Genomic DNA, 23,895 nt, shown 5'->3' with positions numbered 1-23,895 from the left:
TAACAATGCAGGTAAAAACAGACAATAACTTTGTATAATGTTAATGTTTACCCCCCCCTCCCCCCACCCCCACCCGAGGGTGGAATTAAAGAGTTGCATAGTTTGGGGGAGGAACGATCTTCTCAGTCTGTCAGTGGAGCAGGACAGTGACAGCAGTCTGTAGCTGAAGCTGCTCCTCTGTCTGGAGATGACACTGTTTAGTGGATGCAGTGGATTCTCCATAATTGATAGGAGCCTGCTGAGCGCCCGTCGCTCTGCCACAGATGTCAAGCTGTCCAGCTCCATGCCAACAATAGAGCCTGCCTTCCTCACCAGTTTGTCCAGGTGTGAGGCGTCCTTCTTCTTAATGCTGCCTCCCAAGCACACCACTGTGTAGAAGAGGGCGCTCGCCACAACCGTCTGATAAAACATCTGCAGCATCTTATTGCAGATGTTGAAGGACGCCAGCCTTCTAAGGAAGTATAACCGGCTCTGTCCTTTCTTACACAGAGCATCAGTATTGGCAGTCCAGTCTAATTTATCATCCAGCTGTACTCCCAGGTATTTATAGGTCTGCACCATCTGCACACAGTCACCTCTGATAATCACGGGGTCCATGAGGGGTCTGGGCCTCCTAGAATCCACCACTAACTCCTTGGTTTTGCTGGTGTTAAGGTGTAGGTGGTTTGAGTCGCACCATTTAACAAAGTCCTTGATTAGGTCCCTATACTCCTCCTCCTGCCTACTCCTGATGCAGCCCACGATAGCAGTGTTGTCAGCGAACTTTTGCACGTGGCAGGACTCCGAGTTGTATTGGAAGTCCGATGTATATAGGCTGAACAGGACCGGAGAAAGTACAGTCCCCTGTGGCGCTCCTGTGTTGCTGACCACAATGTCAGACGTGCAGTTCCCAAGACGCACATGCTGAGGTCTGTCTTTAAGATAGTCCACGATCCATGCCACCAGGTATGAATCTACTCTCATCTCTGTCAGCTTGTCCCTAAGGAGCAGAGGTTGGATTGTGTTGAAGGCGCTAGAGAAGTCTAGAAATATAATTCTTACAGCACCACTGCCTCTGTCCAAGTGGGAGAGGGATCGGTGTAACATATAGATGATGGCATCCTCCGCTCCCACCTTCTCCTGATATACAAACTGCAGAGGGTCGAGTGCGTGTTGAACCTGTGGCCTCAGGTGGTGAAGCAGCAGCCTCTCCATGGTCTTCATCACATATGATGTCAGAGCAACAGGCCAGAAGTCATTCAGCTCACTAGGACGTGATACCTTTGGGACTGGGGTGATGCAAGATGTTTTCCAAAGCCTCGGGACTCTCCCCTGTTCCAGGCTCAAGTTGAAGATGCGCTGTAGAGGACCCCCCAGCTCCAATGCACAGACCTTCAGCAGTCGTGGCGATACTCCATCTGGACCTGCTGCTTTGCTGGCACGAATTATCCTCAGCTCTCTACTCACCTGCTCTGTTGTAATTGTGGGTGGGGATGTCTCTCCTATGCTGGTATCAGCAGAAGGATGTGTGGAGGGTGCAGTACTCCGAGGTGAGAGTGAGAGTGGGTTAGGGTGGTCAAACCTGTCAAAGAAGTTGTTAATTTGGTTTGCTCTCTTCACGTCTCTCTCGATGGTGGCACCCCGCTTCGAGCTGCAGCCAGTGATGATCTTCATCCCATCCCACACTTCCTTCGTGCTGTTATTCTGCAACTTCTGCTCCAGCTTTCTCCTGTACTGCACCTTCACCGCTTGAGCTGGACTCTAAGTTCCTTCTGCACGCGCTTGAGCTCATGCTGATCACCGCCTTTAAAAGCCCTTTTCTTCTGTTTCAAAAGACCCTTGATGTCACTTGTAATCCATGGCTTGTTGTTAGCATAGCAGCGTACAGTTCTTACTGGAACTACAATGTCCATACAGAAGTTGATGTAGTCAGTAGTGCAGTCAACAACCTCCTCAATGTTCTCACTATGTGATCCCTGCAGGATATCCCAGTCTGTTCCAAAGCATTCTCTCAGAGCCTTCTCTGCCTCAGGGGACCACTTCCTGAATGAGCGTGTGGTTGTAGGTAGGACCCTCACTCTTGGTTTGTAGTGAGGCTGAAGCAGAACCAGGTTATGATCTGCTTTCCCAAGCGTAGGCAGCAGGGTGGCGCTGTATTGGTCTTTAACGTTTGCATACAGTAAATCAATAGTCTTATTTCCCTGGGTGTTACAGTCTACATACTGGGAGAAGGCAGGTAATGTTTTGTCCAGCGTCACATGGTTAAAGTCTCCAGCGATCAGCACAAGCGCCTCAGGGTGCTGCGTTTGTAACTTAGCAACAGCAGAATGGATAATGTCACTCACTGTCTCCACGTCCGCCCGAGGAGGGATGTAAACAATGATTACGTTTATGTATACCCTTACACAGCAGCAGCGTCAGTGGGAAAAGTCGTCCAAATACTCTAAACTTTCTGTACAGTAATCCGTTAAGTAAATACCATGTCAGGAATCAACGCGCCGCAGCAGCAGTCCCCGTAAGGTGTTACATACTTCGGGTTTGGTAAACAGCAAATTGCTGCTGCTATACAGGTGCTGCCATCTGGCAGCCATGTCAACGACATCTAGCGATATATCCGACTGATGTTACAGCAATTACATTGGTGTACGTTTAGACTTTATATATACAACAGCTTGGCACCATAACTTAATGCCTTTGAACGACAGAATTATTAGCAGTGACTCAAACAAGGTTTTGCTGCAGTGATGCTAAACTTATGGCCATGACTGTATACAAAATGTTGGACAGAAGTGACAAAACCAATGTTTTGACTCAATGGATGATTGTTACTAATTGCTTTTGACCCAAGCAACACGAAAATAACATTGTCTTGCCAGGAAATTTAGCTTTGCCTGTAAGCTTGCTTACTTAAGGTAGGAGTTCTATTAAAAGAAATTGGATGTAGCAGTAGGGTGTTGTACCATATTAGCCATTATGGATGTAGTGAGACTTGAGCAAAATGACTCAAAAGGTGTTATTTTGCTTAACTTCCCACTACAAGAAATTGGATGAAAAACTGGTCAGAACTGAAACTACAGACATCTACGGCATTGTACTTACAAATTAAGTAATGTTACGTGGGCATACATTGCCGAGATGGCTTGAGTGCTAGAATGGTCGATGCTCACCAGATTGTGGTGAACCAGTCTAATCAAAAGACCAGGGCCGATTTGATCCCAGTCCATCTCTAGAAATTGTAACAGAAAAAGTCACTGGAATGAAATGAACGACATATCCATAATAAATCCACGTCTGAAAGAGAAATTTAATTAAATATGAATTGTTTCCAGACAATCAACTTAAAATAATTGAAGCGCAAATCTGTGACGACGGCCAGTGTTAAAAAGCACCATCATTATGGTGTAGACGAAGGCGTAGTACACTTTCAAATGCGCAAAATCATAATCTTCCTGTTTACGTGAAAAACTATAAATTGTTGTTATTATTACACTTCATTTTTTAAAGATCCTGCTTAAAGGGAGAGAAAGACGATTTGTATTAAATTTCAACTGCATTTGTAGTCACAAAATTGCATGAATATATAACGTAAATTGATATGTTGATCCACCTAGGTAAAAATTTAAAATGACAGCTTTTGTATTGATACTCGGCGTTCTGTTTGCGATTTGCTCAGTCAATTCACAAAAGTGTTCAGTGCAATGAATGGCTGCGTCACGACGTCAATGCCTACGTAAAGCCGTACAGTTTGCGTCATCGCTGCCGGGATACTTACAATTAAACGAATGGACCTTAAAAAAAAGCTGATACCAAATTTCTGTGATTTTTTTTTTTTTTTAATCGCAGCGTTAATTTAATCTAAGTTAACCGTCTGCTTATTACTGTTCCTTCTGCAAAGCTGTTCAGGACGCCAAGGTCAAAGGCATCGGCTTCATTCTCAGATGTGAAATGAACCGAAGAGGACGTTAATAGCGACTCCTGCCCTCATTTGAAGTTTTTAGGTTTTTTGAATAAGCACTTAAAACTGACTAAGTCTGTGAATAATCAGTTGTCTAATACCACATTTAAAGTATTCTCATAGTGGTGAGAGACTAGTGTGCTGCGCTTATTGTTCTGCAATTCCAAATCTTTCTTTTGGTAAGTAGAACATTTCTAGTTATGTATTAGTCCATCTTTTACGACGCTTTTTATCACTTTTGAAATTCGTTTATTTAATCACATATGGCGGGCTTCTTTTCATTGACTTTCAGGAAACTACGGATGTGTAGTGTAATATGACTAAATCCTTGCGGGTTTTACTTTATAAGTACAGTAAAGTCGGTTAGAATAATAAAGATCAGTCGTAAATAGTAAAATACTGCATTTTTTTCATTAAAGTCTGGACCTGCTGGATATCACAGTGTTTACCACAAGTAATTACATTAAGGTAAGTGTGTGGAACTGTATTTTACTCGAACACTGCCTTGTACGGGTTCTTTTTCCACAAGACTAAGATGCACAAGGTTAATTGATGACTTCAAAATGGTTTGTTATGAGAGGGTGTTGGTGTGAGAGTCCCATGGCGTGTAGTTGGGTCTCCTGCAAATGTCGATCCTGCCTTGTGCCAGAGGCTGCGGGAACAGCCCTCCCCCGCTGCTCATAGTTTCATAGTCGTGACCCGCTACTGTATTCAAAGGAAAAAGGTCGAGTACGGTTTGCGAAGTGACGGACCGCAGGTAGTTGAAGCAATCAACATTGTTCCACAATGACCGTCAGCTACGATACGTTTATGAGGGAAAAGGCTTGTTGTTACTCTGATTGGGTGTTGCAGTTCAGCCATGTGTAGGCCTATGAGTGCAACAATGAGTTTGCCAGGCAAATGAATTTACTTCACTGCCAAGTTAGGGTTTTGACCATTTCCGTGCTTCTAGCAGAGCCCATCTATGAACATCTGAAAGCAAGTAAAGAAGCTGCTCTGCATATTTCACTTAGTACACTTTTTGTGTTCTTTTTTCATCTTGAGCTATATAACCACTGTTTATAGATTAATTTGTTTCATGGTAATATTAATTGCAATTTGTTTAAAGTATTTTTTTCTCTTAAAAGATTTTCATAAACAATTCAGTAGTCGGCAATCTCTATACACAAAACATTTTAAAAATTGGGCAATCCTTATTAGTGAGTGCAGGTTTTATGCGAGGTGTGGGATCGTATGTATTGCTCAAAAGTTATGTCAGTTGATCTCTGTTAGACAGCTTCCATATAATTCGGCAGGGGAGACCAAGTATTACAAGCCACTGTGTATTTGGGGAATAATAGATAGTTAAAGCTGCAATGCATATTTTTAAATGTAAGTGGGTATGTGTGGATTTTGCAGCCCTGTAAAAAGAGGGTTTTTGTTTCCTCAAGGTCTGCCAAATATGTTAATCCCTAATTTTAAGTAATTTTTTTTTATTTCATTATATCAAATTTAACATTTAAACTGTGGAAATTGTATTAGAAAATGTTTAGTAAGATTGGGCTAAACTGCTAGTGGTGCAGCCTGGAATTTCTACGTTGGAAGAATGAGTAGACCCCTGTAAAATGATGTTCCACTGTTCATTGTTTAGCATTTTTATAGCTTGTCTGTTGGAGATGGCCCACAAGACAAGCTCAGAACTTGGAAAAATACTGGGCAGCTTGTTTCAAGAAGAAGATTGTCTGTATCAGAGCACCAGCAAATGCAAAAGCCATGGAGCAGCAAGACGAGCCTGGCAATTGAGCAAAAGTTCCAGAATGGCTTTTAACCCACAAGAACTATAATACTTTCCTGAAGATGTGGTGTTTCCTTGGGGGTGGCAATAAGGAATTGACACGGCATTGAGTCCATCACTCTGCCCCTTGGATTATTCAAAATATACTTGTTTAGTACCGTGAACTTCATTGCCTTGAATTCTCTTCCAGCTTTGTATAAAAATTGTCACAATGTACATTTATTAATCTGAGAATGCTACATGAGCCATTTGGTGATGTACATTTGGGTGTGAAATTAACTGTCATGATTGATTCTGCATTTTCCCTCTAAGCAAGCAGCATTTTTTTTTGTCTGGGGAAAACACTTGTATACTCCTAGGTGTATATTTTTATATTTAAAAGTATTTTAACCATTTTGGAAATTTTGTTCACACATACATTCTAAATATGTTTAGGAATTTTAAACCCAATATAAATTACCTTTTGCAGCATTCATATTACTATAATAAAGTTCAAGTACATTTGTGCAGTCTCTACCATTGGTTTGGGGGGGGGGGGTGGATCATTATGTGACTGTCTTCACTATAGTACCCCACTTGCCTACCACCGACTTGCTAAGATTAAGTAAATGAAGACTACGATTGAAAAATTGTTAGATAAATCAAATGTTGAAAAAGAATTTGATATATGTAAAACATTACTGCATGAATGCATTTGGACCATGAGAATAGTGGGTTTCAATGCTACTTTAAATTTATGCAGTAGTTGTTCTTTGCTACCGAGATTAAACGCTTGAAAGTTGAACAATTTTAAAATTGAGCTTTATTCTTTGTAGTGGCTGTTTTGAAAGTGGGGGGGGCTGGGGGGGAATTCTTAAATTTTATGTTTTAATTCAAGGCTGTTATTAATACTATAATTAAAGTATGAAGCAGGTGCTTTGCTCAGGAAGCTGTGAATACATCATCTTCTCAGTAGTCTGCATCTGATATGTGGTGTCTACCTGTAAATGTAGACACTTGATCGCCTGATATTCATGCACTCCCAATTGACAGTTCACCAATCAAAACAGTACTCGCTGGAGCCCACCCTCTTGCCTTTTGACAGTTTTCATTTCAAGCTGTTGTTCATAATTGTGTGTGGTGTTACTGAAATTAAATAATTTTAGATGCATAAAGAAATGAGCAACAAAAATATTTCATAACATTTATTTATGATCACTTGTTTTATTTATTGCCATGTTTCACAGTTGTGTATGAGTGTTTTTACTTCTTTTTCTATAAATGGCACATTCAAATGTTTTATGTAAACTAGTGATCTGTATTTCAAAGTGCAGTATGGAGAACAGTAGGTAAGCTGAACCATTAGCATACAGTGTTTATTACAAGCATAATTTTGTTTATATTAAAAAAAAAAAAAAAGTTCAGTGCTGCATGAGTCGGTATATGTGCTTATATTGCATTATGTGTATGGGGTAAAAAACATTAGTGTTGCTTGGAGAGATGAGGCAAAGTATAGTTTTAAATACAATTTAGGGCATCAGAAGAATGCATTAGAACCCACTCTAAAACAGGTCTGCTAAGCATAAGAATGCTGGACAGTGGGTTTAATTTATTAATGTCCACTCTCTAAATTAAAAAATTAATTTGAGCCTGAGCCGTTAGGTATATTGGAGGGTGTAAATTATCTGCTTTAAAGGCTGCACACATTGGATGCTTAATTTTAATATAGAACCAAGAAAGAGAATCTAAAATAATGGGGAAATGTATTTGAACTGGCAGTTTAAAAAATGTTCCAGATGGTCTTTTTATTTACCAGGATATATATATATTTTTTGGCTCACCTCTTACATATTACCAGTTTTGTATGATGCTTCCTTTTTCAGAAAGATGTGGATTCTCCTGTTTCTGATTAAGTCAGGGTAAATTGCTTTCAAGTCAGTCATTTCTTCACAATCCTGATTTATAGTAATTTGCAACATGAAACTGCATTCTAAAATAAAGCATTTTATGTAAAAAAAAAAATAGCTAGTTCTTGTATGGAGCTTATAATGGACTTTATGATCGTTTCAAGCCAAAACTGCTGTTACTGAGTATTGATCTGCCTCTTGAGATTATACACATTGCAAAATAGTGCATCAATGCCATTTTATGAATGAGAAACGCAAACCATTGTGACATTCAGCCATTTTAAAAGACGACAGAGTATGTGTCTAACTTCACAACTCGTTCTCTCTGCATCACCCTTGTGGGCCAGGGGTATGGATTCACCTCAAAGTCCCCTTCAGGCAGTTCTTTTGACACTGAGTGTTGATGTCCAGATGTGAATTGCTCTGTTCTGCTGACCATTAGATTGCTTATATTCTTTCACTATTCAAAATCCCCACCCAATCTTCCTGCTTAATCAGGGCAGTGTCATGAGGCAGGAACAATTCCTGGATAGGGCACCAGTTCATCACGTGGCAAATACATTAAGTTCAATCAGGTTGAAGTTTTGTGCAGATGCTTTAGTATAGGCAGAGTGGTCGCAAACAACTGTCATTTCTGCCTCACAGTACCAAGTTCTGCATGGAGTGTACATGTTCCCATGTGTTTATGGATTGATTGGTGTGAGTGTTAGGGCTCATTTATACTTTACGCTCAGAACGCGTATGCGCATTCATCATGGCTGCCACGCGTTCCCAGCGTTCATTTGATGCATCCTTTGAGCAGGTCCTCAGAAGTTAACGTGACTCGTGCGCAAGTTGCAATAACCGCAAAAAGTTGAGGGGCACAGTGTAATAAAAGTCGTAACGTGACGTCAGAGTCTCTGTTTACTATCTACATGTGACAGAAAGCCGCTATGCAGATCCTAGTAGGTTCGATGTGCGCACTTCGATGTTTGATCAATGGTTTGATGTGGTGAAGCAAAATGCCGACATACAAATAAAAATAAGTGGTGCTTTTATATTCAAGCGTTGCATATTCCCGATCGTAATGACACGATACATTTTAAGTCTCACATACCATCTTTTGTGCCGTCTCTTTTTTTTCTGGGGCTTCCTCCTGACCTGACAGCAGCAATTGCCACACAGAACACATTAAATTTATGATATTCCAACTCTCTGCACATTTAGAATCCTAAGATTTATACTTGATATCACTTTCATGATGAAATGCATTAAAGTATGTATGTTAAATTTTACAGATAAATCGTTAATTTTGTTTAAATAATGAACACTGTTAATAATTACACACATGGGGGTGACATGGTGGTGGAGCGGTAGCACTGCTGTCTCGCAGGGAGTCACGTCGCTGGTATTCCCTGCGTGGAGTTTACATGTTTTCCTGCTGCATTTCCACAGTGTGCTCTGGTTTCCTTTTAAAGATATGCAGATTTGGTGACACTAAAGTGACGTGAGTGTGTGCGTGCTTGTATTCGCCTTGCGATGAGCAGATGCCCCGTCCAGGGATTGTTTCAGCCTCGTGCCCAGTGGTTGCTGGAATGGACACATCCCTGGATTGATGGATTTAATCATTAAACATCCTTTTCAGAGATATTGCTGTAAGGTGTCCTTGGAATTTAATGGGTGTTCCAGGCAATTCACAACACAGTGAAGCTGAACCTGTTCTCACTGTGATAGTATCTCGCACTGCCACCTGGTGGATTCCTCCAGAATTATGTAAAGTACACGCGCAAGTATAAACAGTTCAATGCTTGCATAGCAGTAGCGTCCACTGGAGCATGCGTTGTGTGAAGTATAAACCTGGCCTAAGTCAAATAAGCTGTCCTCTGTTCTTTTATTACCACATCTTCACCAACAGTGACACATCATACGTTAAAAAATTGGTTTGTAATGCTTCAATCACCTTTTCGCACCCTCTGCCTTTTTCATTTTGTTTGGTTATTTGTTTGATTTTTTTTTTTTTTTAACACAAAAAAAAAAAATGTGCAGGTGGCTTCTTGGATCCATAAAAAATTTAAGGCTTTTATTAAAAATACAATGGAGTGTAATTGGTTCCATTGTATTGTTATGATTGTCATTGTACATTGCACAAATATGTTCTGTTTTGACCATATTGCCACTTGGTGTGAATCTTTCACTGTTCGTAATGTAACAAGCCAAGAGACAGCATGGTTTTGGGGAAAAAAAATAACAGTATGATTTCAGCACATGTCTGTCTGTTTTGTAAAGCCATGGCAGAACATAACCACTGAAGAAACAGAATTGCAAAAGTACGATAATAAGTAAAATAAAGCTTGGCAAAGGCAGGGGGTAGGGGTCTGCTGCACGGTTGTCATATCTCCACCTACAACACCCACTGCAAGCAGACTAGAAAGCAAGAAAATTTATTTTTATTTCAAGACAATAGTACCAAGATTATGCGATAAAAGTGATACTTTTGTTGTCAAAGCATGCCTCATAAATGTGAAAGTCACATTTTCTTAACTCAAAACCTGTGCTACTTCACAGCAGCTGTCTTCTGTTTGTTTTAAGGCTTTTTTTTTCAAAAGGAAACCCCTTGTAACAACTCCATTATAAAATCCAAGGACAGGCAAGTTATTTATCAATTTTAAAACATGATTCACTTTAGCATACCACTTCATGCATTCAAACTAATATATATACCATGATTATGAAGTAGTAACTTCATGAAAAATGCCAACTTTATCATTTTATTGTGGAGGCTCTATTTACCCTGTTTTGTTGGGGTATCCAGGGGTTTCTGTGTAGGCAGCACTGGAGCTGTTCTAACTACCTTGGTATTTTAAACACTAGGGACAGCTTTGTGACCCTTGTACTTTGTAGGGTTATCCTTGTCTCCTAAAGTGTTGCCAATGTCAGTCTTTAGTGATAACTCAGATTTAAAGGGCTAATTCTATTAGACCCAATGAAACGGGAGTGGGAAGGATCAGTAGGTTTCCTTAGCCAGTGTATGATTTTTTTTACTACTTAAGGAGGGCAAGAAAGTTACTTTAAGAAGACAAATTTCCCTCATTACTGTGGTGAATACCCAGCCATTGTTTATATAGGACATGTGGGATCTTCCTCTATAAATCTTTTTTTGTATACACATTGTGGTCTAACACTCAAATGTACATTTATTGTAACCCACAGTTGTTTGGTTCTTCTTTACACAACTGCATCCTGCATTGGTAAGGTAAGGTTTTTTGCCGTAGATTCTCATTATGAATTAATTTCATTATAAATGCCTTGTAGAAATGGTGCCTGGCCAATATTGGATACATGGGCAGCAAAGATAACAAATTGTTGATAGATATTATACACATTTGGTGCTATGTTTAAGTATTAGGCATTCCTAGGAAAACAAACCTGAAAGAAAAGAGAAAACATTTAATGTATATTTTTACATGAGCACGTTTTAAGTTAAAATTTTAAAAAAGTAAGCAGAGGGACATCTGGCATTTGCCACTGAAGTGTTCACTGCATGTGCCATGATTCCGTGACCACAAGTGTCTGACTATTAAATTGATGTTTGCAAAGGTAATATACCTCATGTTAAATATGAAGAATAAACTTCACTGACAAGTTGTTATATAATCTCCACTGACAATTACATGATGTAAAAATTTTTTTAGGTAATTAGTAAAGGAATTGCTTTACACACATATACTCTGCGAGATGCATTAATGAAATTATCTACATATAGCATGTCTTATATAATGTAGATTAGTATACAGTCGACCCTTGATATACGACCGGCTTGACATGCGAACAACTTGATTTACGACCAACATCTTGCGTTACGACCTGAATGCGGTCACGTGTATCCGCTTGCGCGATTGTAAACAAACAGAAACATTCCTATTAATGCGGCACTCATTCAATAAAATGTCAGGTTTGTAAACTCTCTTGGGACCTCCCCCAACTAGAAGACATGCCAAAGTCCAAACTCCGTATGGAAGACTGTTTATCTGTTGCTGGGGCAACAGCCGGCTTAAAGCTGTGCTGAGTCTCTCAACCAAAGCAAACAGAAAAGATATCGATGGGTGATATGCATGTGATATCCCTGCCCGGCAATGGACAAGCAAGCTTCCACAGTCGCGTCAATCGCGCTTCAGGACGCACTTCAGCATGTCGTTCCCATTGAGTGGGGAGGGTCTCAGAAGAGTTCAGAAACAGTTCCTTGTATCATCGCAAGGAAATGCTGAGAAAAATTCTCGTCAGAATAACTTGTAGGCAGGAGGACATTACAATTAACGCAAAAGAAGCTATTGAAATGATTGCAAATGCCTGAGCGCAAGTTAAAGAAAGCCTTTAAAAAGCGTTCAGTTTCATTATCATCCTCCTCCCTTCCTGCAGCCCAAAGATGTCAAATTAAATGGTGAGTACAGTATGAAATTGTTGTTTCTGGTAGGCTAGGCACTTTTTATTACTTTTTGGTTAGTACATTAGAAAAATTATTGGTGTTTTGGTAAATTATGCACATTATACAACCCTTTTTTTTATTATGAAAAGGTTAAGTAAGTGTTGCAGTGGGAGGTTCAGAACGCATTATGGGTATTTCCATTATTTCTTATGAGAAAAATAGTCTTGACTTACAACCAACTTGAGTTACAAATAGCCCTCGCGAACGAATTGAGTTCGTAAGTCAAGGGTCCACTGTAGTTGTACAACCAGGAATGTGCTTGTCATAGGCCTATCCAGCTTTATTTACTTTTAGTTATTTAACTTTTAAGTGCTTTACTAGAATCATTTGCCCATAGTGTAATTGCTGAAATAGAACCTGTTTAATAAACTTGAAACCCTACTGGAATGTTTACATTTTCTTATGTTACAAATTACCACTAATCATAAGGCCAGTACTAACCTCTCACATTAGCAGTTTCTGAAGACCAATGCAAAAGAGCAGAGAGGGAGGATAAGCTAAGTCAGTGGACTAGAAAACTAAATGAGTAACCAGTAGCATGGATTTAAATGCATTTTAATAACCTAATCAATATAAAGCTACCAATTGTAAGTCATAATACTGGAAAATTTTACTGACATTTAAAAATAGTACTGAATAGAAAGCTGACAGCCAACAAATCCACGTTTTGCTAATACAACAACAACAACAACAACATTTATTTATATAGCACATTTTCATACAAAAAGTAGCTCAAAGTGCTTTACATAATGAAGAGAAGAAAAATAAAAGACAAAATAAGAAATTAAAATAAGACAACATTAGTTAACATAGAAAGGAGTAAGGTCCGATGGCCAGGGTGGACAGAAAAAACAAAAAAAAACTCCAGAAGGCTGGAGAAAAAAATAAAATCTGTAGGGGTTCCAGGCCACGAGACCTAATAATAATAAGCTGAGACAGATTACTTGATTACTGAAAAATGTCTGAATGACCATCAATAGCCTGTTTTCCATTTTTACTTCTGCAGTTGTCTTGTGTGCAAACTTTTATTTATTGCAACATGTTAAAACAGGTAAGTCCTATAACCTCCCTGACAGCTTTTTCACAGCTTATTCAGGTCCAGTAAGGAAACTGTAATATATGAAGAGTGTGACTTTGACTTTTCATTACAGCTCTGTGTAAAGTTAACCCCTTAGCTTTGTAAGAATATGTAACATAAAGTGTTATTAATGCAAATAAAAGCAAGGTTGCTTGATCAACCCAAATAAATTCACAGTTAGCAAGGCATTTTCGGAATGCTTCTTATTTGCATTAAAAGGGATCGATTCACTCCAGAGTTAAAGTAATATGTGTAGGCATTTTCAAAACTACATAATTTGTGTTTTTTTTTCTTTCTTTGGTGGATGGATAAAGAATTGAAAGAACTGCTAGTTTTAAACATACTATTGAGTTAATGAGAAAAACAGGTTAGCGTGCATTTGAATAATAAATTCTTATAATCAACCTTTGCTCTTTCGAAAACTGACAGACTGAGCATTTCAAAAATCGGATTGAATGCTGATTTGCACGTGTCTTTGATTAGAATTCGTACTGTATGCTAGAATAGTGTCGAGAATGCTTATCGGCAAATTCTTATAGTTTAAGTGCTACCATCAAGCTGTCTCTGTGGCATACAGAGACAAATTTATAATCATTTGAAAGCAAACCTTCTGGTGATATACGCCTGACATTTGAAACAAAGACAGTCTTGGTTACAGAGTAAAAATATTGTGCATACTTTGGGTACGGTGTGTGGTGGCTATTTTGGCACAGGTAAAGACAATGGGGAAACCTAGAAAAACATGAACTATGAAGTTTTCCAGGAAAATTGTGTACTTAATCTATAACTGTATGTGAACAATTGACTTTATAAATCTTCTGTAAAACATTGCCATATGGTCAGTCCTGGAGATGATGAATGTAGGTGAAGTTCAATGTTTAGCACTTGCATTGTTACGGTTCAATTTATTACCACCATAGTGTATATCAGTCAAGGGATGTGGCTTTTCAGTTTTTTTTTTTTTTTCCTTCTTTCTTTCCCTTTCTCTCTCACTAAAAAACAGCCTGATAAGCATGCTTTGCTTGGAAGAGTTATCAATGCAGGTTCAACTAATAACAATGCATATTTACAAGTCAAATATCTGCACAACATATTGGAGATTGGTATTATAGGTAGGGCCCTTTATAGGAATAATTTCCACCCCCAAATCCATAATCTTTGTACATAAATATACCTGTTTTGTAGGAGTAGTAAATATGTGAAAATTCATTCCTCAATTTTAACAGTACCTAGTCATCCGCAATCAGTTTTGTATGTACATCATCATTTAATTTTATCATCCAGACAAGCAACACCCAGGATGTGTTTTATCATGATTTTTAATTTGTTCAGTTTTTTCCTGAGGGGCAAAGCTTTCTCATGGATTGTAATGTCCAGTTCTGTTTTGTTTGGGGGTCTCTTTTAATAATTACGAGATATTAAGAAAGTACATTCCCATGTATATCATGGGTGTCTTTAAAATGTGCTCTAAACCATCTTTCTTTTAAGGAGTAAACATGAAGTGAAAAAATGTAAGGCCTTCGGCTGTGTATATCCCAGTGTTATTGGTTATGCCTCAGGAAATTTAGATTTAATGGTTTAATTATCTCCTGGGTAGCAATGATTGTGTTTGCAGGAGGTGGAGTGTGGTGGAGACTCTGCGGGATAATCCATGCTAGAATCTAGGTTTCATATATAACAGTCTTAGAGTTATTTGTTTTTGGAGCTAGATGTCCTCAGTGATGTAGAGATTACTTGATATTACTGTTGAGACTATACTTGGAGAGTAAAATTAAAGCAACAACAGTCAATCATTTTAAGAATAATGTGTGAATCTGCAAGGATGGTCACTAGCTAGTGTGTGGTATGTTTTTTAACTGTAGCATTGTGCAGAGCAAGTTCATAATGAACATCGCTCCAGTTAATTTTAAATGGCAGTAGTTGTCTGTACAACTGCTAGAAAAATGTGTTTGTGTGGAAGCGAAAAATACGCTGAAGATTCTCACTTTAAATGAAGGCTCAAGGATACAAAGGATAGGCAAACGGAGTAATTAGGTTTATTGCAATAAACAATAACACGGACTCAACCCAATTAAGCCAAACTGAGCTGAGCCCTGAAAAGGCCAAAAATCACAGTTTATATAATCATTTCTTATCATCTTGACCTCATTTGAAATGATGCCTTTGCTATCTATTCTGACTCACTACTCCAGCTGGCTTCTCACGGGCCTTTTTTGGCCACCAATATTTTCTGCATCTTGTCATTCAATACCATTTTCAGCTTCCCTTATTTCTTAGCTGACCTTCAAACAACAGGTGTTCCCCCTTCTCTGTCCTCGGACAGTTTCTGTATGCCACTCTTTTCCTGCTCTGTCTTTCCCAGTTACTCAATATTGGTGATTTTGCTCTGAGCCTAAAAGAAATATGGAAAATGCCTTTATTTAACTATTTGCTTGACATGTGTAATTCACACTGTTTAATGCCTATAGAAGCTCTTAATTACTTTTATGTCTATTTATGCTAATACATGACTTTTTATTTTCCATATTTGTGATGAATAGAATGGAAAACCCTTCTATAACCTTTCATGATTGGCTAGACATCTAAACATAGTCATTCCTGCAAGTGGAACTTTATAGTTCTTTTACTTTTTCACTTTTCTCCATTGTGCTACATCAAAATTTATTATTAAACTACTATTTACTGTACAATTAGTGATTTGCTTTAAATTTAAAAAGTGACACATTTGTCGTTACATACATAGAGATATAATCCTGTCAAAAGCAAAATGTTTTGTCTCAAATGTAAGAAGTTTGTGCATGCCAATTCTCAAGCTTAAAATTAAAGTCATTCTTTTTCTGTGCTAGAGGTATACATAAACAGTACCTAAACACATACAAAATGTTTAATAAGTTCAACTTTGCAGTATCCAAAAGACAAAAAACATCTGGTAAAAGACCTGGTGGCCATGGATTCTACTACTGTCTAACTTAATTGTTACTCTCCTAGTAATCTTAATGAATTCTACACTGGCTCAAAAAACAATAAACCAACAGAGTTCTTTAAAATGTGTAGACCAGTATGAGCAGAGATAAAGTTTATTAAGATAATGGCCAGTGCTAAAGATTGAAAGTATCTGTGAATGCCAAGCATCCTGTCCTGAGTCTGTCAAGAAAAACATAACCCTGATGCTGTGTGCATGTGTGATATGAGCCTGGACAACACCTGTCTTGAATATATTAAGAATAAAGGTTAATGCCCAAAAAACATATGTCAACAAAGGCTGACTTGGGGTAGGAAGTGAACTGTTGATCAAAAGTACTGATGGAGACGTAGCATTTTTTTTGTCATTTTGCATTATTTGTCAGCCAAAAGTTAATACTATAGTCCAGTTTATAGGAGCAGAAGATTATTAACTTTATTTTGTTGTGAGTTACCTATTTAAAAAAAAAAAAAAAAAAAAAAAAGTGATGTTGTGAGCTTAGGAACACCTACTAGGTAAAGGAAAATTGGAAAAGCACTGAACCATCCTACATTCATGACTATAGAATAGGCAGAGCACTCTTCTAGCTACATTAATGATAGTACTTGATCTGGTTCTTTTTGACCATTGTTGACCAGTAACAGTAAGTACAAGAAAGCAATATAGCAGAAAGGTCAGAGATTTACATCCCTTGATTTTCAAAGTAGAGATAAGGCCAATTTCATGGGTGGGGCAACCGGGATTGCCAACTCGAGTGCCTCATTTTAACTGGGGTGGACACAAGGCATAGCACCTCGCTTCTGTTTTCTGGATGATAATTCAGTTTTGAAATTTTTCTTTAATTATATCCCAAGTGCCCTAATGAAAGACGATGATAGTGTGCACTTTAAAAATCTAGTTTAAGTTCTTTTCAGTTTGCTTGAAGATACAAATAAAATTCTTAGGAGGAATGCTGTTAACTGGTAATGTTTGTGTGTGTGTGTTGTTGTTTTTTTTTTTTCCTTTCATTGTTAACTGGCTGTATGTTTTTGTTACCTTGATTAAAGAAAAATCTTTTAAAAAAAAAAAAAAAAATTAATGAGGAAGAGGAATTAACAAAGCTCCTGACACAACAGGCTTTGAGGACCAGAGAGCAAATACTTCCAAAATGTCCACTAAAGTAAATTTATTTGAGATAGAACTGGTTACATTTTTTAAATTGCAGTCCAGGAAGGTGAAGTGATTTGCTCAAGGTCAGTTTCAATAGTAAATTTAAACCCACAAATGCTGGCTTTGAAACCCAGTGCCTTAACCACTACACCTCACTGCCTACTACTTCTTGTTAAGCCTCAACACTGTACTGTATTTGATGGTTATTCAACAGCATTTTATGAAACTATATTATCAAATTTGGCTTGTTGGTCTTGTTTGCTGAAGCACCTCGGCTATGAATAAAGGTGGGGCATACTTTCCATTCAATTTGTGTTTTCACTTGCTTTTCTTTAACTTTTAATTTCTGATTATACTCCTCTCTCAGGTTAAAGGTTGTTCTTGTTTTGAATTACTAATGATGCCCAGATAGGTTTTTGCAAAAGTGGTTTAGTTAGCAATGTTTTTTGTCAAAAACAAAATACATGTTTCTGATATGTTGAGCATATGACTTGGAATCTGATACATGGATTATGCTATGCTACACAATTAAACCAGACTTTTTTGGTGGGCATTGTGCAAGAAATATTTAGGGTAATATAGCCTTCATCTTTAAGAAATAGCATAAAGGGTTAGTAAATGTCAGAAACCTTTGCAGGCATATCAGGAAACCAGATAAAAGTCAAGTGAACAACAAAATGTACTGAAAGATGACTAAGAGATGACTAAGAAATCATCAAATGTCCTGTAAAGAACCAGAATGGACAGTTGTTATATGCACAGAAATTTCAAGGGTGGTGGCTAAACTCAAAGGTATAAGAAGAACCAGAATATAATAGACTTTTATGTTATATAAGTCATTTAGGTGTAAAACAACGAACCAACCAGAGTAAATGATTGCATTGATTGACACTGTATGTAAATTCAATAGTTTATAAAATGAACCTCTATTCTTTGTTTCTCTTATCATTCTGACCATGTTGTAACAGACTGCTTTGGAAGAATGCACCCTCCAAGGCATTTTGCTGAGGAGTAATTAAAAGATACAATGAACAGCTTTTCTCCTGCCTAAGTACTGATTTGTCCTGTTAGAGGATGTTTTCTTTCTTTAATAAGATGTAAAATTTCTACCACAGCATTTTCATATTTTTTGCTAGTTGCTCAGGATTTATTTCAATTCCTCATTTGGGAGAAAATGAGATTATGGATTTTTCTAGACCCTCATTACAAACAAGCCCATGTGAGTGACAGAGTATATAATTTTTGGGTTAAACTTTCCATTAAGATACAGGAGTTAATTTTCTGTTCTCGGTGTTGGAGAAAAGACCAAGTACATAAAGTACTTTATACTGTACATAAAGTACATACTGTACATAAAGTAGTATAGTCAAAACCTTGTTTCTTGAGATATGAAAGGTACAAAAGCCCCCCCCCCCCCCCTTCTTTTTGAATCCACGGTTTACTGTTGGTGAGTAATTTAGCCTATACATCTCAAAGAGTCTTATGTTACGTATAACTTGTCATTACCCTCTGTGGTCGAGCGGTGAAAGGACAGACTAGAATCAAAGATTTTTGGGACCCCAACCGGGTCATCCCTTTTATTTGTCACCAGACAAAATAAACTAAATGGAAAAAGTGTAGGTTTGGGCAGCTCCTTTACCCGGGGTTTCTCATAAACTGGCTCTGGGTTAACGCTGTGCTTTGTGGCTTGCTCTGGCCTTCAAAAGACAACTCTTCTTAGGCTGCCTGTCTTTTTTTATGGCGAACGAACTGGAATGGGTGGGACTAGGTGCCCTTTTGGGCAGTTTCTCTGAGCTGTGAGGGAAGAATAAAAACGGGGCAAAGATAGTGATTGACTCCGCCCCACCATCTTAGCAGGTTACTGCATACCCTGACCAAGCCTACTGAGGAGTCCTCTGATGCATATGGTGTGTCACACATGGGCTTCATGCACATTAAACCAAATCCTAGCAAAGAAACTCCGTAAAAATATTTTCATGGACCTGGAAGACTACAGAATAAAGAAATTGCTCCAAACCTTATATCAGAGTCTGTAGTTTGAGAAACGGACATCTTGCACGTCCTTGGTTGGCAACTTCCTTAAATGGTTCACGCCAAACACCAGTGCCATCTCCAACAATGAAATGACAGTTAAAGAATGCTGGGGAAAAATAAAGGGTTAGGGTTAACCCTAGTGCTGGGTGGTATAACCAAAATTCTATATCACGGTATTTTTCAAAATTATACCGGTTTCACAGTATTCAACGGTATTTTTTTCCTATGCGCGAGTGGATGTTAACCACATTTTCCACTGCAATTACTGCAGTAGGCTGGCTAAGAATGACCTATTCCACTGTCATGAGCATTGTACATTGTACAAAAAAACATTTTAATGTGCACACAAGTATTAATACAGGTTTGCATGGCCCCATAAAGTGATAGTTTTCAAGGGGGTGGCACTAATGAAGAGAAGGAATCCCATTGCATGACAGTTGCAGTCAAAATGTAAAACCTTTTTATTGAACAAGTTTTGCAAACAACTTAAACTATAATTTTGACAACATAATTTCAACCATCCAAAGAGGCATTTAGACTTAGTAAAATATCCAGAGGTGCTTGTCAAAAGTGTATTTCACTGAACATGTCTTAGTAAAGGAGTAAAAAGTAAATATTTATTTTTTGTAAACCAACTACACTTTCTGTTCATGTTAACAATCTCTGTCCACTGACATGTTAGCTATATGGATTGTAATGGCATTGGTTATCTTGATCCACCACTTGCTTTTTTTGTCGTAGGCAGTACCTCTAGTAAACACATCTCCAAGTGACGTCTGACTCGAGTGTCCTCTAACTTTTTCAGTTTTACCTCAGGATGTGGAGGGTGCCAATCTTAGTTCAATACATTCATGGTACTCCAAGGCATGTTTGCGGCTAAGGTGGTGCAGCAAATTGCTCGGGTTGACAACTTTAGGACAACAGCATTTGCAGTAAATAGTTTTTTGGTCCACATCCGGCCTTTTAAAACAAAAGTATCTCCAGACAACAGACATGGCTCCTTTTTACAGCAAAAGTTCTTCTGTGTCATCATGTTCAACTTTATCGTCTGCTACAGCTTCAGTTTCAGAATGTTCTCTGTCCATTTTCACAGTGCAATACCTCCACTAATGCATGTACTCCGTTGCATGTGTTTAGCGGTGTAGCAGTGAAAAAGGCCCCCCCCCCAAACAGTTTCCTGTTGCGTCACGTTCCAAACGTTGTTTAGGCTATTTAAACCGGTGTTGCGATATAAGAAAAATCCATATCATAACAAAAATAAACAGTTTTCTGTATGAACCGGTATACCTCCCAGCACTAGTTAACCCACATTCCATTGTCTGTCATTTTGTCCATTTTAACATTTTCACAAAAAGTGCAATTTTTACATTTTTTGTTTGAATCTGGTGTCTGTAAAAGCTATTTAGCCATCACAAACAATATCTGAGCCAAGTTCAAGTACATTATATTGGTAATATTTTTACAAACACAATCTTCTTTTATGTACCCTGCTACTAATTCTACATCTGTTTCTTCTTCTTTCGGCTGCTCCTGTTAGGGCTTGCCACAGCAGATCATCTTTTTTCCATATCTTCCTGTCCTCTACATCATTTTCTCTCACACCATCACCTGCATGTCCTCTCTCATAACATCCATAAACCTTCTCTTAGGCATTCCTGTTTTCCTCTTGTTGGCAGCTCAATTATTAGCATCCTCTTCCCAGTATACCCAGCATCTCTCTTCTGCACATGTCCAAACCAATGCAATCTCGCCTCTGACTTTGTCTCCCAACCGTCCAACCTGAGCTGACCATCTAATGTACTCATTTCTAATCCTGTCCGTCCTCATCACACCCATTGCAAATCTTAGCATCTTTAACTCTGTCACCTCTTGCTGTGTTTCCTGCTTTGTGCTCAGTGACACTGTCTCCAACCCATATAACAAAGCTGGTCCCACTACCGTTTTATAGACTTTCCCTTTCACTCTTGCTGATACCTGTCTGTCACAAATTACTCCTAATACTCTTCTCCACCCATTTCACCCTGCCTGCACTTTTTTTTTCACCTCTCTTCCACAATCCCCATTACTTTGTACTGTTGATCCCAAGTGTTTAAACTCCTCCACCTTCGCCACCTCTATTTCCTGCATTCTCACCATTCGACTGATATTCCTCTCATTTACACGCGTATTCTGTCTTGTTCCTACTGACCTTCATTCCTCTCCTCTCTAGAGCATATCTCCACTTCTCCAGGGTCTCCACAACCTGCTCGCTACAGATCACAATGTCATCAACAAACATAGTCCAAGGGGACTCCTGTCTAATCTCATCTGTCAACCTGTCCATCACAATTGCAAATAAGAAAGGACTCAGAGCTGATCCCTCCACTTCCCACAATTCTACATCTGTTTACAATATGTAATTATTGTTAGTTTTGGATATTAATCATTGTTACAAAATATTAATAAGCAAAAATACTTGTAAATTGAATAAGCTCCATCTGCACACCTGAATATTGCGTCAGGCATACATTTAACTTGTTTCAGTTGTACAAAATTCCTCTTTGGAATGTAAGTGTGATAACTTCAAGTAGTCCAAAAAAGTGGGTTATGTGTACAGTGGTTTCAGTTGCTCTTTAATGGCTATTTTGTAGTTGCAGGTATTTCAATATTACTAATCCCATTTATATTATGTTAAGTGCTATGTTAGTATGTGGCTTTTCTAAAATAGTTCTTTAGTAATTTTTCTATCTCTCTTCTCTCTCTCTTGCCCTACAACCCTTTTAAAAGTCATCAGATACATTTTGGGTAGACTGTGAAGATGGCACCAGAGAGTTTTTCAAAGAAGTATTCAAATCAGAGCAAGAATAAGAAGACAAACGTTGATGATCATGACTCTATAAAAGTCACTCCAAGGTATGAATTTTCATACATATTATGTACATTTTAATTTTTAAATGTCTACCTTATTCCCTCTACTACATGACTAGTTAAGACACTTGAGATCCCTTCAATTTTTTAGGTAATTTGATTATAATTGATTAAACTATATTAATTTAACCCCAGGGGAAATTTCTCACAATGATTGTATGTTGCCACTGCTACTTCCCTTCTTGAAAGTAAACTTGGCTGTCAAAGTTTAAATTTGCATTCTCTGTGGACTGAAATTATAATTTGTAAGTTCTAGTGGTGGTTTTTGTTTGAATGAGTGTATGGGGAAGCAGATATCCTAATAATTTACCACCACCTAAAGCATCCTTTTTAGTAAATGCACTATTAACACAATTGGATCTTTACAAATTTCTTGTAATTTACAATAAGATATGTTAAAGATATGGTTCCACTTGATGTGCATATGTCTAACAATGGCCAGATATATGCATAGGCTAACGTCGCATGTGACTCTCTGGACATGTGCTCTGAAGGCCCTGAGATTTAATTAAAATTTATGAATAGTTTGTTTTTTCATGGAAATATTTCTGCTAGACTAGCCAATGAAGTCCTTTTTAGGTCAGGTTCATAGTTTGTGAATAGGGGAGCATTCTGTGTTTCTATAGATGTTTCCCATTCTACCAGGTCTGTGTTTTGCTTTGTTTGCCATTTCTTTGAAGATAATAGCTAGTCCTCTTTGGAGACTGGCTACAATGGGTGGAAACAAGCCACAGAGTAACCGGTTGAACACAAGTCCTGTGGCAATGCTAACTTAAGTTAATGGTGAATGATGAAAAATGAGCTTGGAAATAAAAAGAAAAAAGGTTTCAATCTTTGTGGGGTTACTAGTAATAAAAGGGAGAGGGTGTTTATTTATATATATATATATAAAAAAAAAAAAAAAAAAAAAAAAAAACTGGCTTCCTAAGGCACTAATGAAATATTTGGCAGGTGTGATGATGAAAATTACATTGTCATTCTTGTAATGATACAAGAGTTTGACCCCTTTTCATGGGGTCTCACACTGTTAATTCCTACTCCTATATTACAATGTTTATCTTGTATCTTCAACCATATGTGAAGAATGTATTCAACTGATGGGTTATAGAGTATGCTCGCAGACTGTCAGGATAGTTAATTTCCGAATCCTTTTCAATTGCCATTGTTTCAAGCTCTTTCTTTCAAACACAGATTAGCTGACATTTCTTTCACAGTTTGTATTCCCTAATGTCCACATTCAACAGTTACATTGCAAACTATTGCTCTCTGCTCAGGACGTGCTGTTCTTGTGTAGTTTCTATTCAACTTCAAAGCTTACCAGTAGGTTAGACATATGTACAACAGTGTTTTTCAACTGCTGGTCCGTGGACCGGGTCTGGCCCGGCAGAAATTTGTGAGTTATTGCCACTTACTTGCCTGGATCATGTAGCGAAGTGGAGAAGGACAGTGCTGCTTGACATGTATAGGTGGCAGTGTGTAGGGATATGTATTGTCCGCTAAGGAATTATAGAAGGGGCAGGTTCATTCTTTTGATGACAGTACATTGTTTTGCTAGTATTGCGTCAGTTTGCCTGTCAACGACACATGCATATTGTTTGCAGATACTTTGTTGATGATATTTTGGATAGCAAGGCTGAAGTTGACTACTTACTCACAGCTACTTTTTCAGCTGGCTACTTATTCACAGCTCCAGGTAATTCTGACACTTT

The 23,895-nt window shown here is 38.2% G+C and overlaps 1 protein-coding gene across 4 annotated transcripts in view; it reads left to right on the top strand.

The window, feature by feature from the left end:
* The first annotated feature begins 3,786 nt into the window (after positions 1-3,786).
* zgc:173742 (DNA topoisomerase I, mitochondrial) overlaps positions 3,787-23,895 on the top strand; it is a 214,277-nt gene continuing 194,168 nt past the window's right edge. For 2 of the 4 annotated variants that reach the window (XM_051931458.1, XM_051931456.1), the window contains exons 1-2: positions 3,787-4,113; positions 22,046-22,171. In XM_051931458.1, coding sequence (XP_051787418.1) covers positions 22,077-22,171 — 95 coding nt within the window. In that variant the 5' untranslated portion in view covers positions 3,787-4,113; positions 22,046-22,076. The remainder of the gene's footprint in view (positions 4,114-22,045; positions 22,172-23,895) is intronic. The other 2 variants (XM_051931457.1, XM_051931459.1) reach the window with 1 other exon arrangement.

The sequence above is a fragment of the Erpetoichthys calabaricus genome, chromosome 9 (assembly GCF_900747795.2).
Source record: "Erpetoichthys calabaricus chromosome 9, fErpCal1.3, whole genome shotgun sequence".
Classification (NCBI taxonomy): domain Eukaryota; kingdom Metazoa; phylum Chordata; class Cladistia; order Polypteriformes; family Polypteridae; genus Erpetoichthys; species Erpetoichthys calabaricus.
The sequence above is the reverse complement of the archived record's forward strand: the minus strand, read 5'-3'. Positions and strand labels throughout refer to the sequence as shown.